Source organism: Corvus moneduloides, chromosome 6, assembly GCF_009650955.1.
Source record: "Corvus moneduloides isolate bCorMon1 chromosome 6, bCorMon1.pri, whole genome shotgun sequence".
NCBI lineage: Eukaryota > Metazoa > Chordata > Aves > Passeriformes > Corvidae > Corvus > Corvus moneduloides.
The window spans coordinates 5,458,058-5,474,469 of record NC_045481.1 but is presented as its reverse complement, the minus strand read 5'-3'; the positions used below and the strand labels follow the sequence as shown (position 1 = coordinate 5,474,469).

The 16,412-nt window shown below is 41.0% G+C and overlaps 1 protein-coding gene across 1 annotated transcript in view; it reads left to right on the top strand.

The window, feature by feature from the left end:
• The first annotated feature begins 4,228 nt into the window (after positions 1-4,228).
• C6H14orf39 (chromosome 6 C14orf39 homolog) overlaps positions 4,229-16,412 on the top strand; it is a 28,776-nt gene continuing 16,592 nt past the window's right edge. The window contains exons 1-5 of the mRNA XM_032113511.1: positions 4,229-4,615; positions 7,535-7,591; positions 7,912-7,968; positions 10,911-11,037; positions 14,651-14,740. Coding sequence (XP_031969402.1) covers positions 7,543-7,591; positions 7,912-7,968; positions 10,911-11,037; positions 14,651-14,740 — 323 coding nt within the window. The 5' untranslated portion in view covers positions 4,229-4,615; positions 7,535-7,542. The remainder of the gene's footprint in view (positions 4,616-7,534; positions 7,592-7,911; positions 7,969-10,910; positions 11,038-14,650; positions 14,741-16,412) is intronic.

Below are 16,412 nucleotides of genomic sequence, written 5' to 3'. Positions count from 1 at the left end.
AGCGGCCTGCATGGACACGGTGTTCTGGCCTCAGGACAGGACATATTCCCCTCTCCTCAGAGCCTTAAGGCAAAAATACGCTGAGCAACATATCTATACACCTTCGTATAAGGATTCGCCAGCTATGCTGGGTCCTAGAATCTCAGTCGCTGGGGATTATTTATCTAGACGGAGCTTCCAAACGCAGCAGAGGTGCGAATACATTTTTAAAGCACTTGATTGGCGTTAAGTAGTATATTAAAAAATACCCTTGGGAGGAGAAGCCTCACTTTAAAGTCTCGGTAGGATTGTCAGAGATGTTGGAGTTCATTAAGGGACGCTGACCGGCAGAACCGGAGCGCAGGCAGTCCCTCGGGCGGGTATCTGGGAAACCAGCCGGGATTTTCCGGCCTTGGATGGGTCTCGGCAGGATCCGGCCTGGTGCCGTGGAGCGCTGCGGGACGGGCGGGGCTGGAGCGGGCACTGGGAAGCGGGGAGGTTCCCTGTCCTCCCCCGGCTGGCTCTTACCCCGCTCGCTCGGAGCAGGCGGGGGATGCTCAGCCCGAGGACAGTGCCCGCTCTCGCGGATAGAAAAGGTTACTGGAAATGTCAGCCCCCCTCGGGGAGGGGGGATGGGGTTTTCGGGAGCGTTTCCCACCGAGCCATCCGGGAACTTTGATGGAGGGAGGATCTCAAGCTCAGGATGCTGTAGTGGGGGATGCTCGGTAGGGAAACGACCTGTGTTTTGATGTGTTTCACGTGCCTCATTATTTTAAAGAGTGTCATAACTGTTGAAATAACAGCTATCAATCGTTCCATTTCTTCCTAAAAATGAAGTTACATTTGAAGCTGTAATCTGCTTAATATTAGAGAGAGTGAGCAGGTTGGATCCTCACTTAAGGTCCTGATACCTGTTGAAAGCACTGAAGTCCCTAAAGTGCTGTTGGACAGGGAGAGATGCTCACCCACTTTCTACACTCACACTGTATATTCATTAAATCTTTGTCCTTCTGTTTATTATTTAAGTTACTTGTCAAACGAAGTATCAGGCCATGGCTGGCATACCTGATGTTAAAATAAAGATGTACTGAAAACTCAAAAAATCTAAATTATTTTGAGATTGGTAAGGAAAGACGCTCCTTGTACAAGGCCCTGGTCAAGACCATGACTGCAGACAGAAAGGATCTACCGCCCAAGATTTATCTTTAATTTTCTTTAGGGTGTAGCTATGAACCTGGTTGTAAAGTCTGAAATCCTTTGGGATTTGTTTGGCTGCTGCCTTCACCTGCAGGTAAATACACACATTGCCAAATCTCCTTCTACGACGAGATGTTCCTGTACAATCTTCAATCTGCTTCCATCAGGATTTTCACTGAAAATTTCAACAAAAGCAACAAAATCCCAAAGTATTCAAATAAATAGAAATTTTTTTGATTGATCGTGTTTTGCTCTTTTTCTCCCCCATTAAGTTTTCTCCTCTCCTCTCCTCTCCTCTCCTCTCCTCTCCTCTCCTCTCCTCTCCTCTCCTCTCCTCTCCTCTCCTCTCCTCTCCTCTCCTCTCCTCTCCTCTCCTCTCCTCTCCTCTCCTCTCCTCTCCTCTCCTCTCCTCTCCTCTCCTCTCCTCTCCTCTCCTCTCCTCTCCTCTCCTCTCCTCTCCTCTCCTCTCCTCTCCTCTCCTCTCCTCTCCTCTCCTCTCCTCTCCTCTCCTCTCCTCTCCTCTCCTCTCCTCTCCTCTCCTCTCCTCTCCTCTCCTCTCCTCTCCTCTCCTCTCCTCTCCTCTCCTCTCCTCTCTTCGTCCTTTAAATATTACAACTTCTCCCAGGATGGGAAAGAGGGTTGCCACAAAAACACTTATTTAGCAGAAATCAGGAATGAGGACAATTCGCGGGTTTGGGAGAGGTAAAGAACCACAGTCAGATACCCTGAGGTGTCTGAATGTTTCTGGGGCTGAGTCCAGGAGAAATCCAGTGTCCCGGCTGGCCTGAGCGCTGGCACTGAGCTGGACTCCAGCCCTTCCTGGAGGTGACTCGCTACGGTTGAAGGCTGCTCAGGAACTGGAGTCCCTCTTTTCTTGTCAGGGAGCTCCTCCACAGCTTTGGGTACCATGTGGGAGTCAGGCACCACCCCGGGCTTGGAAACAGGATTGGGGCCATGGCTGAAGGTGAGCATCTGCCTGGGCTACAGCATTACAGCTTCAAGGAGCCAGTTTATCCCAGAGCAGCTTCATAAGGACAGGAACCTTCCATCCCTTTTCCCAATAAATCAGGCACTGACATCCCCCTGCTTTCTTTTGGGGTTATTTGGCCGGGTGCCTCCAGAGACCTTCCCAAACTCGATCACAGATGCTGCTGGGGCACGGGGTGCCCTGTCCTCTCTGCGGGGAAGATCCTGGGTTTCTTTGCCATCTCCGTCAGCTGGAAGAGCCGCAATCAGGACTGGGGGGAGCTGCCAGAACACAGGAGAGGGGCATGGAGCTCAACAAGAGGCAGCACCGTGGCCCTCCGCTAACAGGATGATGGGCTTGGGCATCTCCCAGCAGTGGGGAAGGGTCTGGGAGCCTTTTCTGAGCCCTGACTTGACCATGTCTCTTTTCAGAGTAATGCAACCCATTAATCATTGATTAGAGATGATAATACGAATGAGCCCTTCCTGCTTGCCATTGGTAATGAAAGTGGTTGTTTATGGCTTTGGAGTTAGCTGGGTTTTTTTTCAGAGGGATTCTGTTGGGAAACAGGAGAAAACAAACAAGACAGAACCAGTGGGATACAAAGTTCCTCTTTCTGCAGCTTCTGAAGGTGTTTTTTTGGTGGGTGCGGAGTGATAAACTCGGGTTGGGAGTCCTTATAACAAATAGATGGGTGAAGGAGCTCCCTAGCCCTGCCAAGCCCCGGTGGGGACAGGCCGCAGGACAGGAACAGGACAGGAATTAACCGGGAAATCCCTACCGGCTTTCCCCAAAGCCTGTTGAACTGACTGACCACCTTCCGGGTGAACTGGAGTCCTTGGATCTGTGGGAACCTCAGCTTCCCTTGGCACCGCTACTTAAATTACCGGGACACGGGGAGGTGTTAATGAGCATCATTGAAGTTACCTGCTATTCTGCTGTTAAATTCCCATTCCGAGAAGTTTAAGAGGGTCTTTAAGGAATTGCTTAATGCAGGATAAAGCTTTGAAGCTATTTCTCCTTGGGAAAGCATTTAATGTTTTGGGAAGACGGAGTGGCAAATGCAGGGCCCCAGGGGCATCTAGGAATTCGAGTGTCCCTAGGGAGCAGAGCAACGAGGCGGCTCTCACCCTCCGGGACAGGCAGGGAGATGGGTGAGAGATGTTCCTGGAAAGGACAGAGCCTCACCACCAGCGGGGTACACGGAGCAGACATCTGGCTTCCAAAAGAACATGCCTCTTTCCATATCCCTCTCTTTTTTTATTTCCCTTCTTCATGTCTGATCTGAAACCAGGTAGGTCAGCTATTTCTCTTTGAAGCTGTATTTCTTGTTGGTTGAATTGACTGTTCTGAAAACAGCATCGCATCTGACTGACACCTGGGCTGCAGTTGGCAGAGTTTTCTGTGTGTCTCTCTCTTCAGTCCTGTTTCTATTTCTCTATCCTTTCTTCTTTTATCGGCTGATCTTTTTTTCCTCCCTCCAGCTTGTGCCCCTCCGCCCAACTTATTTTCCTTTGCTTATTGATAATCTTAAATCCATCCTCTGCTTCAGTAATCTCAATAGGGAGGAAAACACAACTAAGCGTGGAGGGAAGCATTTTCTAGTTTCTTGCACGCCCGGGCTATGCATTTTTGCCTTGTAATGCTGCACTTCCATAAACAAACAAACGCACGCAATTTTGTGAGCACAACTTGTGTTGAGGCGAGCGGCGGCATTCCGCAGCATCCTTAGTGTGAAACAGCGCTCCGGGATGAGAAGGGAGATGCTTTAATGCCTTTTTAAACTATCTGAGGGCCGGGCCCGTGAGGGCTTGAGGGAAGGAGGATTTAGGCTGATTTCCACCAGTTGGGTCAGCAACACGAGTGGGACGTGGAGGGTTGGATAAAGCACGTTACGTTTTGCCGCTCCTTATTTTTGTGTCACATCCCAGAGCGCGGATGTGTGTAATTAACCCCCAGTAGGTTTCCAGGCGATGTCCCGTTCTAGCGGCGCTGCCTCCTCTCCCCGCCCGGCCACCGCCCGCCTGCGCGCTGCCCCCGGTAGATGGAGCATCCTCATCGCTTTTCGCCCGAAGCCCTCAGAAATGTTGGTCTTTCCCTCATAAGTCCCACTGTTCAGGCAAACGGGTAGGTTGGGGGGCACACGCGCCCCGCCGATGTGCCCTGAGGGAGCGGAGCGCCGCGGCCGCTGGCGATGAGCCCGCCCGGCCGGGCGCTGCGGTTCCGCTGGGTGAACGGGCTCAGCCCCTTCTCCCGGCCGCTGAGCCTGCTCCGGGCTTGCCCGACCACCCCAGCTCCCACCACCCCCGGCACGGAGCGCGGCGGGCAGGTGGCACCTGCCGCCCTCTCCGCACCCTTCGGCGGGGCTGAGGTGCCCCGGAACGCGGGGGCTTCCCCGCGGGGCGTGGCCGCCGCTGAGGGGCAGCGTCCGGGCGTGAGCGGGGCTATGGTCCCTTTGCCTGACGTTCTTGGGTGAGTCTCTGGACGGCTCCTCACTCTTTCCCTTCTGGCAGCGCCCGAGACCATGCGGGGCCGCCACGTTCTGGTCGCTTTCCCAGTACTGATGGTCCCCCAAAGGCAGAGGGTCCCCTGAGCACCCCGGCCCCGCTCTCCGCCCTCAGGGGACTCGCCCCCTGTTTCTCACGCCGCCATTTTGTGGCGCTCCTCCGCAGCCCCTGTGGTGCCCCGCAGGATGGGGGTTTCCTCCCAGTTTTTTCTCTTTTGACAAAAATAGTTTTAATTTTTAAATCCCAGGACTTTAGAGAATAATCTGCAGCAAAATCCTTTTGTTTGGTATGTGCCGGACTAAGTAAAATGTGGCAATCCAGTGGGTGCTTGGTTCAGGTCTCCTCATGGGTTTCCTAAAGCGGTGTGGTGAAAGAAGGGCAGAGGAGCGTAAACAACACGAGGAGAGGCACATTTTTATTTTATCAACAGAGATAAAAAGTCACGAAATGTAAGCTCTTCTAAATTTCAGGAAGATTCAAACAACCTTTACAGTCATAAACAGTAATGAATGGCATTGGGGAAGCACAGGTTTGCTCTCAAAGGAGCTTCGCTAAATTAAAAATTATTCATACAGAGCCAACTGAAATGAGTGCTGTTTCACAGCCTACAACTGGTGGAATCGAGATGTGGGTTTTAAGGAAGATATTTGCCTCACAGGTTATGGGTATTTTCCACCTTTTAATGAAGAACGTGGCTGTTGCCAGATGGGTTATGGAGAACTGGCATTATTAATGTTAGTGCTGTAATGGCTTGAGACCACATCAGGCAGTTTGCTTGTGGCTTCTGCATCCAAGACAATCTTCTAATATATGGAACTTTATTGCCATGATTGAATTCCATATAATTACATTAATGCCGTGCAAAAATGCAAAATGCATAATAATACTTTTCTCCTGGCAGCATTTTGAATATTCCCATTAGAAAGAATAGATGCAGTCTGAAGCTGGTTTACCCAGTCACGTGTGTTACATATTTATCTTTAACAAAAATATCAGCCACACAGGAGAATTTCCTCTGAATTTGTCACCCTGAGTTGGCTAATGGTTTGATGCTACTTTTCTGCAGTATGTCCAAGAATCAGTCTTTGCCACAGTCATATCCTGGAAGACATCAGATATCCGAAGTTTGTTGCAGGCTGGTGTTACCTACTGTTTTTAAAATCTGCAAACACTGTATTTATTACCAGTGCCATTGAATCTCTCAGCCCTTTCTACTAGTGACACCTGTATCCTCTTAATTCACAGCACAGAAAAGCATTTGACATTTGCAGTTACACTAATTCATTTTAACAATACTAGAATAATGAGTAGTTTACATATGCATGCTTTCAGAAGCACTATTTTCTGCAACTTCACCCTTTTCATAAGTTTTATTGCAAAACTACAGTAAAAAAAAACCCACTTTCGTTCTCTCTACAAAAGCATTAGTACTCTTCTACAAAAATATTCAAAAGGTAAAATTATTTGTATTTTTATGTGATTATATAATAGTCTCTATCTTAATAATATACATCTATACAGTCTGCTCTATTGAGGAACTTTGTGTTGCAGTTTATAAAACAATAAATAAAATGTATTTGCCCCAATATCTTGCAGTTTTTATGGGAAGTTTCAGAAAACCAGCTAATAAACACTTTTAAACTCTTTCTAGAGAACAGCTTTTTAATACATGCTCCAAACGATTTGTTTTTTTAATCAGAAGGAATTACTTTGAATTTTCTTTCACATGATGGGAAAGCAAAAATATTCTGCCTTGATCTGTGGCTTGAGGTGGTATTTCCTAGTCTTTTTCTTAGTATTTTCAGAAGATTTTTTATTTGCAATCTTAAGTGTTTCCAGGCACTAGGAACTAGGATTTCAATCTTTTAAATACATTTGGTAAAACTATTATCTCTTTCTCGGAGTTTTTATCACAGCCTGTGGTAATCCAGTCACTTGGATTAGGTGTTCTGACCCTCCCTTAACTATTAGACAAATTCATTTCTGTCAGACACCCAGTGTTTTAAACCCTGCCTCCACCCCCTCCCGCTCCCACAGACTCAGTGCTGCAGGATGTAGCCTTAATGCCACTTTAGTTAAATTCTGCAGTTGTTTTCTATTCCACTTTATCCTGGATTAGGATCTCATCCTCATCCCAAATTTGTTCTGGCTTTGCTTCTCTCACAGTGTGATGGGGAAGCCACTGTGGGACAGTTGAAGTCCAGATAACTTCGCTCACTGTTAATGCAGCTGAGCTAACGAGCCGTGTCCAGAGCGTTCTGATATACGGTGCTTGCATCCCTTTTAGAGATCTCCATCATCCCCCATCTCTTTAAAAACCCATAACTGAATTTCTGCACATAGCAGCATGATATAAACAGAAGAAAGAATTTATTACAATCCGTTTTCCATTTTCTGAGAATTGTGTCTTTAATCACACTTAGCATTTATACACCTTTGATTTAAATGGACGTGGTGGTTGTACGGGAGGAGTGTGCAGAGTGCTCAAGGACCTTTTCCATCAGCAGCACTGCAGTCCATAGGCTTAGTAACCAGTTGGAGTACACACTATGCATTTTGTACACAAGCATCTCTCCTTGCATTCTTCATGCCTTCTGAGAACATTAAGCCTCTCAAACAGAACTGCTCCAGGAGCAACGCTTTACCTAAATTATGAATCTCCTTTATTCCGAACTGTGGTTTAGACTCTTACAAGTCCCTTACCACCATGAGTGAGAAATTTGGTTCCACTAAAGTGGTTTAGATAGTAATGCAAATGCAGTTAAAACTACTTTTCTCCCTTTTATGTTAAAATGTGTGGCATTGTCTTGCAATTTTGGCTCGTTTATTGTATCAACAAAGCTTTTGACTGTGTAAATCCTTGAATTGCGTTTTACTTTTGTAGTTTAAACAATGAGTGACAAGGTTTCGATCAACTTGGATGAAATTCTGGTCAAACTTGGTAGGTCATTATACCATACATTTTTAATTAACAATTACTTATGCACTGCATACAGTGATATTTTCTGCTTTAAACAGTTACGTTAACTTCAAATAAATGTGTAATAATTAAGCTTTTGTTCTTTCCCTACATATTGTTTTGTTAGCTGGGAGGTTGTGGAGGGGGGCACTAACAGCTATTTAATAGTAAAATTGCTCTTTAGATATTTTGCTAAAATACTTGTTTATCAGAGTTTGTGCAATTAATGCTGCACAGCATATGTTGTTTCACAGCTCCATTCATATATATGTATATAACAAAGGGTTAATTTTCTTCTTCAGCTTTCCAGGTAGAAAAAACTCGCTATGCTAAGGAACATGTGGATCATCAGATAAATTGTGAGTAGTGATAAATTACCGTTTTATTGGATGCTGAACATTGATTTTGTTTCATTAGTCCTGGGACATGTTCTGTGTCTCAGGGGCGGAAGCAGGATAAACAGTGGAAGCTGTCCCGTGTCCTGCTCTCACCCTGCCTCATCTTTAGCCATCAATACTTGCTCATTCTCCCCAGCAGACTTTGCTTTTGCTCACGACTTTTAGCTGAGGCTGTTCAGCTGCCTCATGGACAGCCAGTTTCATGCTGCGCCATTTCCTGCTCTGACTCTGCAGCTCCTCACAGTCACTGGCAGCCCTTTGATTCAGCTGTGCTTGCTCAATACATCTGCCACTTGCCTCCCTTTATTTCTTCATGTTTTTTGTTCTTTCCAGATTTGGACCTCTGCCTCACTGCTTCTTCTCTCTTTCTGTTTTCTTAAAATAATGAAAGTTCTCTCAGTTGCTACTATGTACTCAAGCCTGGTTCTTCTTTTTTTGCAATCAAGCAGCTGGTTACTTTATTTGAAATTCAAAACGGTAAACCCATAGAGAAAGTCTTGCTCTGCATCAAATTTGTTCTCCCCTGGGGCTTACGGACAACACAATGTTATGGATTTACATCTGGACTGATTTTTTTAACCATGCTGCTATGTGGAATCACTCATGAGAATGTCTGAAGAATAGTTTCTCTACCACAAACAATCTGAGAACATCTGTGCTTGCCACTGGTACTTCATAGGTAGATAGTCAAGCACATAGCCTCCAGGAAAAAAAAAAAAAAAAGAAAAAGAGAAAATTCTAGTCTAATTGATGTTCTTTTTGATTCTAACATTTCTAATAATCTTCACTGATACGTCCAAGCAAGTACTTATTCATTAAGAAGATTATCACAATTAAATTGAAGCATCTTAAACATGAAAACATCTGTAACACTAAATCTGGCACACCTTGGATTCTGGTTTAACTCTCCAGTCACACAATTGAACCTTAGAGATGAGGCTTTGTATAACATTTATGCGGGCTTAGGCTAAATGAGCATGCTCTTAGGGAAAATCCAAAGGCTGTGTAGTAACATGGCATAGCTGCTTTTGTGTTCAGTTCAGAGATACCTAAATATGTGTAAACACACAGCCAACACTCAGGCTTTTAGCAGTTTGGGTTAAGTCTTTCAAAAACTTAGCAAAAAACAGTAACACTGATGTAATTTTGTCTCTGTGTATTACTTGGCAGATGAACAGCTGTAGCATTCAGCCTTGGACTTTTGGTGTGAGATTCATCAGGCTATTTGGCTACAGTCTCTTTCTTTCCAGTGGAGGGAAATAGGCACTTTTAGAGTGTGATTTATCTTATCCTGAAGAAACAGTTTAAAGTGAGTTAGATAAAGTAAACTTTAAAAGTGTCAGTTGTCTCTGCTGGGTGTAGCTGCAGCCATGGGTGTGTTGCTCTGAAGCAGGTCTCTGCACTAACATTGGGTAAGATGGATCTCACCCACCACGTCCTTGTGAAAGCAAAGGGTGAGTTGAACAGCTCACAGAAGTGCTTATCTGTAAAAAATGCTAAATGAGATGTTAAGTGTATATTTTCTTAATAGTGTTATGGTATATTTTGGTAAATCTCAGTAAGTCTTCTACAGGATTTTGCCACATTCAGCTGTTATTTACAGAAATGAAGCTATGTCAGTTGTCCAATACTTATACTTCATGCTAAGTAAAGGCAAGTTACTGACTTTAGACATTGAAAATATTAAGGGACTGAAGATAACCCAAGGATGATTCAGGATAACCCAAGATATTAAATTACATTGAGAATTTTTTGCTTTTCACTGACTGACATTTCTCTGTGAGAAGTGGTTTATTTTCTGCTATAAATGCAGAGGCTGTTGAAAATTAATATATAGCAAGTAGTGCAAAACCAGAGCTAAACTTCAGGATGAACTGAAGTTCCAGAGCAGTAATTCCAACAACTCAAGACCCATCTTGCATCACTAAGATGCTCTTCCCAGTTGAGTAGATGAGAAGGGCGGGATGTAGTTGACTTCTCTTTAGGGCCACCTACTCTGGCATTTAGTGCTTCAGGGCAGCAGTGATAGCAAGGGATGATTTAGCACTGATAAATCTGAAATCTTGCATTAAAAAAAAAGAATTTAAAAATGCAGAGAAAAAATATTCAGCAAGTTTTGCTTATTGCATTGCAAGGTGAGCATGCATGATAGCTTTCACTGCTTTTACTTGTGAAGAGAACTCTGATCATGTTCAACAACATGGGTTCTCCCCTAACTACTCATTCAGAAAGTGTTATCAGCTGTCTGCTGTCAGAAGAGGCAGAATTAAGAGTTTGCCTTAAGAATCTCCGCAAATATCATAGTCCTTGAGAACCTGTCATTACAATGGACTTTTTAATTAATTAACCCGTGTCCTATATTAATTTATCATACATTACTCATTCCTACATTGAGTAAAATTCCTTTTTAGTTTTTCTGTTTTCTACTAATTGCTTATATGCCTATAGTGATGTTTTTATTTTTCCTTTATTGTAGTCAACTTTCCCAGTCAGAACATTTGACTTTCTGGGCTTCTGCAAAAGAATACAAATGTTTAAAAGAGTATCCTGATTCTGGCTAGAGAATGAGTGAGCAGTGCACGGTTTGGAGTGTTTCAGTGGGAGTACTGAACTGGGGAATACCACTAATAGTTACTTCAGTTCTAGAAGGACTGGGATTTAGAAACAGCACAAATGATGTCAGTCTCACAATATTAGATGATCATTAAAGTACCATGCAGCTGAAAATCCCTATGTTTTAACTCACTTTGTTGTTACTTTGCTTATTTGCAGGCTGTCCACTCACCTTGCATTATGGAGTTTAAGTTTTTTGGAAGGAATTTTTAATCATTCTGAATGTAGGCTTTTTATTTCATGGATTTATTGAAAATGCATGGATATAATTCTTTATTTTTTAATTTCAGCGTACACTGCAAAAATCACAGAAAAAAAGAATCGGATTGCTTGGTTGGAGGAAAATATAAAAACCAGCAATGAGGCACTTGCTGATTTGCAAAAGCAGAACGAGAACTGCAAGAAGAACTGTGATGCGTAAGTATGGAAGAGCCTGAACTCTCAGTTGTGGCTGGCATTAAGGAAGCCAGTGAGGAAGTGAAGGAAAAATATGTTTGGGTTTGTTCTGACAGCAATGATGTTAAAGAAAACTTTAGTATTCTCCTGTTCTTTTTAAACTGCAAATCTTTAGGTATAAAAATTACAGTATTACCCATCCCCTGAGGAAGAATTATAGAAAAGCAGACTACATTTAATTTTGGGTTGTTTTTTTATTAAAGTCCCCAGTTTTCAGAAGATCACAGGTACTATCTTTGCAGCATGCTAAAGTATTCATGTAGTAAGGTAATAGAAGCATAATTTTTCTACACTTGAAGGCATCTGAGTTTTGTCAAATTTGACCAATATTAAGAATACTTTTTAAAAAAGACTTCCTAAAATTGAACATCTTTCTATTCTTTGTTCACAACATGTTTCATGTTACTTTCTGTTCTATACATATTTTCACACAAGATGTGCCATAACTGCCTCTCCACACACATATGTGTGTACTTCTGCTGGCAGATTCTAGTATCAGTTTTGCTCCAGACGGCAAAATTTGTCTTCTGGGCGCAATTTTTTGATGAATGCAATGGCCTGTCATTCACAGTTTTCCTTACATAAATGTTTGTATCAGATAATTAGTTCAAATTTTAAATGCTGATCACTTTCGGATCTTAGTAATCAGAAACTTTTTAAAGAAAATTCAGCTACAAGGAGTTTTTTCTTCCTGACACGTAATTTTAAAAATTAAAACCTCAGGTGTTTGCAAAAGTAGCTAAAAAGGCAAATCTATATTTGACAATACAGCGAGTTTGTCCCAGGTGATAAAATCCGTCACAGTGTTCCATTTCTCCAGAATCTGACTAGTTCCTCAGCAGCTGGAGTGATGATTTGTTGGCAAATTCTGTTTTGTTTTCTTACAATTCTATACCTAAAGGTAAATGCTTCAATAAAAATATCTATGACATACATTTGAAATTTTTTTTTACAATGTGAATGGAGAGTGTGGGTGTTTCTAGGAAAAAAAAGGGAAGTAAAGACGGCATTGGGGTCCTTTCTAGGTTTATTTTGAACTCTCAGAAAGAAAAAGAAAGAATGGAATCGTTAGTGAATAAAGTGAGTGTAGTGGCTGGCTTATTTGAATGAATTGCCATTCAATACTGATTTGTAGCTTTACCATTAAAAGAGTTGGGAAAAGATCTGACCTTGGTAAAAAAATTCCATTTTTCCATTACATTAAGTTCTTTCCTCCAATATAGTATAAAATGAACACTTATGTAAGTTTATGAAACTATCCACACTGCTTCCTTTGATATCTTTTTGAAGCTGCAAATCTGTTTGCAAATGATAAACTGTTAAGTGATGCAAATTAAGAAGTAAAAAATTAAGGGTAGAACTAAGGATCTGATCTAAATTTTAATCATTGAATTCAATGGGTTTTGGCTCAAGTCCTAAAAGAATAATTAATGGCATTAGTGTAAAGAGACTGAAAATGAGAAGTGACTCATTAATGAATGCATGTATTCATAGAAGGACAATGCTTGCAGAAGAGTAGAGACTTTGTGTCTTAAATTATTGGAAATGTCATTTAACGACAGACTGAAAACTGTAATAAACAAGCCCTGGCTATAAGATCAGACAATTAGAGCACTTACACAGTAGAATCACCCCAAACTTCTAAAATTTATTCTAGTTGACACTCCATCTATACTGAACATGATTCCAATGTTGGTTTTGTAAATTCAGATACTGTTTTGGAGTCACAATCACCCTCACAGCTGACTAATTGCCAGTGATAGAACTCAATAGAGCTCTCAAAGAAACAACGTTTTGTCTGGGTTATGAGACATCATGAGTATATTGAAGCAGATTTGAAGACTTTGAACAAAATACAAAGTTCTTATATTCAACAAGTCTAGAGAAAATATGATATATGGGACAGATGTATTGGGATAATACTGTGCTTTCTAAAGAAATCCATATTGGTCTAGGTAAAAAAGACCTGAAGACAGAAAATGGCCCAAATGAAACATACATTTTCAGACAAGTGATGACATTTTGCTAATATTTAGTTTCTTGAAGGATTCAAACTAGAAATGTTGATCCCAGAGCAGTAAGAAGTAGTGAAATGCTGCTGTTGGAACCTATTCCAATTTCATTGTCTCTCTTACAGTTTTAAAATTTGGATGCAAGGATGGTGGGATTTCATGGAAGTAGAAAGAAGATAATTTTAAAAAAAGCCACATGAACTCGGAATGTTGTTAGTTAGGAAAAGAAATTGTTGTCTTGTCCCACTAGCCAAACTGCAGGATAATTCTATTGCTTTGAGTAGTGTGGATAAAGACCTTTTTTATACTCTGGCTGATGAAAAGAAGGACAAATAATTGTGATGGCTATCAAGGAGATTCATGAAACAGTGATGCATTTAGCAAACTAGTAAATGTGCTGCTTGAATCCTGCATACCTGGTTGTGTTCACAAACCAGTGTTCTTGTCCTACATTTTTCCATGTCCACAGAATAGATGTGAACAAAAAATGTAACTTACAACATGGCTTGTACTCTGATTAATAAAATCTCTATGAATTTTGCATCTGTTTTTTTTTTCCTCCAAAGAGGGTCATGGAGTTTTCTGAGTAAAAGAACATTACAGTGTCTGGTGTGCAAGTGCATTTTTATATAATTATGTTGCTTTCTGCTTTTAAGAAAATCTGACCTTTTTGAAATTCAGCTTTCTGCAGAATTTGCAGTAGATAAGGTGAAATAACATTCTGTAGTTCCACTTTTAATCACCAGTGGTGTCCAACAGTTTGTGCCAAGAGTGCTGGATGGTTCATGCATCTTATTCCTTTTTTTTCCAGACAGGATGCTTTCTTTTCAAAACCGTTTAAATATGCCTGTCCTAAAGATCACATCTGAATTTCACTTGAATCAGAAAGTCTATCTGCCTGTTTTTCTTGTATTCCCATATCCAAGGCAGAGGTATCTCTAATGCCTGGATGTTGAGAAAGTTCTGCTATCGCAGTAGTCATAAGTATTCTGTGAAGCTGCTCTGCTCTCAGAACCATCTGCAGCATCCTGCTGTAGAAAAAATAATTTTGATGCTTTCTGAGCAGGACTTGCTTAGCAAATGGAGGAAATTCTGAGTTTGTAACTGCTGCTTCCATTTAGGTATGAGATGGGTGCTGGTGATACTGGTGGGAATGAAGTTGTGGCTGTCTCCAACAAGAAGATTCAACATATCTTAAGTATTTACTGGTGGTGGTGTGTTGAGGACCTAATATGTGGATTTAGATGCTTCATTATTTAGCATTAGCTCCAAAAATTTGTGACATTCATTCCATTAATTCCTTAAAAAGTGCTTTGTAATCTTTCTTAGTTCTAAATATATATATATATTTTCCTGAATTTGCTGCTTTAAAATATTAACAAAATAAATGTATGCCTGCAAAAGATTTTTGTACTAAACCCATTTATGTTTAACTTTCAAAAAATTAATAAATCATTTGTTCTAGTAAGCTAGCTAAAGTAGCTTGGTGTCTTCTTTTCTAATTTTTTTTTACTAAGAAAGACCACTAATATGCCTTTGTTTTTTGTTTACTTTGTCCACAGCTGGAAGCCCACCTATGCAATTCTTAAAAAGCATGAAGAATATTTGAAAAATGAAATTAAAGCTTTAGGGGAAGCTGCAGAAAATGAGAGGTATCTATGATCACATGAGATGAGGTTTCCAGCAGTAGTACTGATGAAACTGACTAAACTGATCAGCAGAACTAGTGCTGTCTGCATTAAAAAATTGTTGCAAATTTTCGGTTTGTAGTCACTTATAAATGACTGAATAATTAAAAGAATTTTTGTTTACATTACTATGAGATCATATGTTATTTTGTAGCTGCCAATAAAATACGATAAAATATGAATTCTTGAAATTCAGTTGCTTCCCAAATGCTTATTACAATTTTTCAGAACATTGTTAGATTGCCTACTGTTTCAAGAAAAGCCCCATAAATAAAAACAATAATGTTTTCAGGTAACAGTTAGAAGCATTCAGATAATTTTATGCTTTTCCTTACTTGTGAATATGAATTAAATAGGATTATCAGAGTATACAAGTCAAGTTTTTGTATACTGTTGTATACCCTTCAAAATAACAACAAAGCATGCAAATTCAGTCTTAGGTCCTGAAAAATGAGTAAGTGACTCAGAAAAGCCTGGTCTAAAACCATTTTAAGACTAGTTGTGGGCAAACTTCTAGTCAGCATTAATTGCAACTTCAATTCTGTTCAGTGAGTGGCATCTCAGGTGTTCCATCTTTATTAATTAGACTCAGCATTTAAAAGAAATTATTAATTTGCAATGTAGCTGCCTACAGTCAATGAAATAAAGAAAAGACCCTGAAGATTCTCTCTGAAATGTTCCAGATGTGCTGTGCCAAGGTAACCCCCCAAAGTTCTATTTAGCAAAGTAAAACTGATCTTTGTTTTAGAGAGGCTGCTCACCTGCACTGCTCTGCTTGTGAGGGGGTGGAGACTGCTTGGCCCCGTGGTGCAAAAGTCACGGCAGACCCCTCCAGATACCTAAATACCAGTTTAGAGTCATAAATTTAGGTAATTTAAAACATTGGATTTGAGTCTTTTGTAATCATTCTTTTTGCCAGTTGTCCAAGGCAGCAGAAACTGCATGCCTGAGAGCCTTTAATTAACTCAGTTAGTAGCTTATCTTTCTTCTTCCTGTTCAGAGTTCTAAATTTGGTGAAAAATAAGGCTAAATTGGCTTTCTATGAGTATATGATTAAGCCATTTTGGCTTTCACTAATTTGAGCTGACAAGCCAAAGAAGCATTACTTTTAAATTGCTTCTTTAGATAACTACTTTCAATTCCAACGTGAAAGTGTTTGATCTGTTCTCCTGAGCTTAATTATAAGACATCATGACTACGAATCATAAAATAAATTTAATTCATGTATTTTACAAAACCGTACCTCAGATATAGTCTCTCTGCACCAAAGCATTTGATGATATGTTCAAGTCAGCAAGATGTGCATTCAGCAAATTCTAAATATTTAAATTAGGAAGAAAAGTAAGTGTCTTTAGAGCTTTATGAGCTGAATGTTCTTTTTAGTCTGGCATTTGGGGGCACTGAGGACATGCTGCTTTAGATGGAAAGATGTTTTCAAAAGATGGGCAGATCAGTTTGTGTTTAATTATGCACTTATAATGGAGGTTTATAAAATGGTCCACATTTTTTTGTTGTTATTGGCTTCAAGAACATACAAGAATGCTTATATGAACTGTAGGGTAATCCTGAAAATAAGTGATATGAAGAAGGAAAAAGTAATAAATAGTTATCTGCATAATATTCAGGGGGTTGTGAG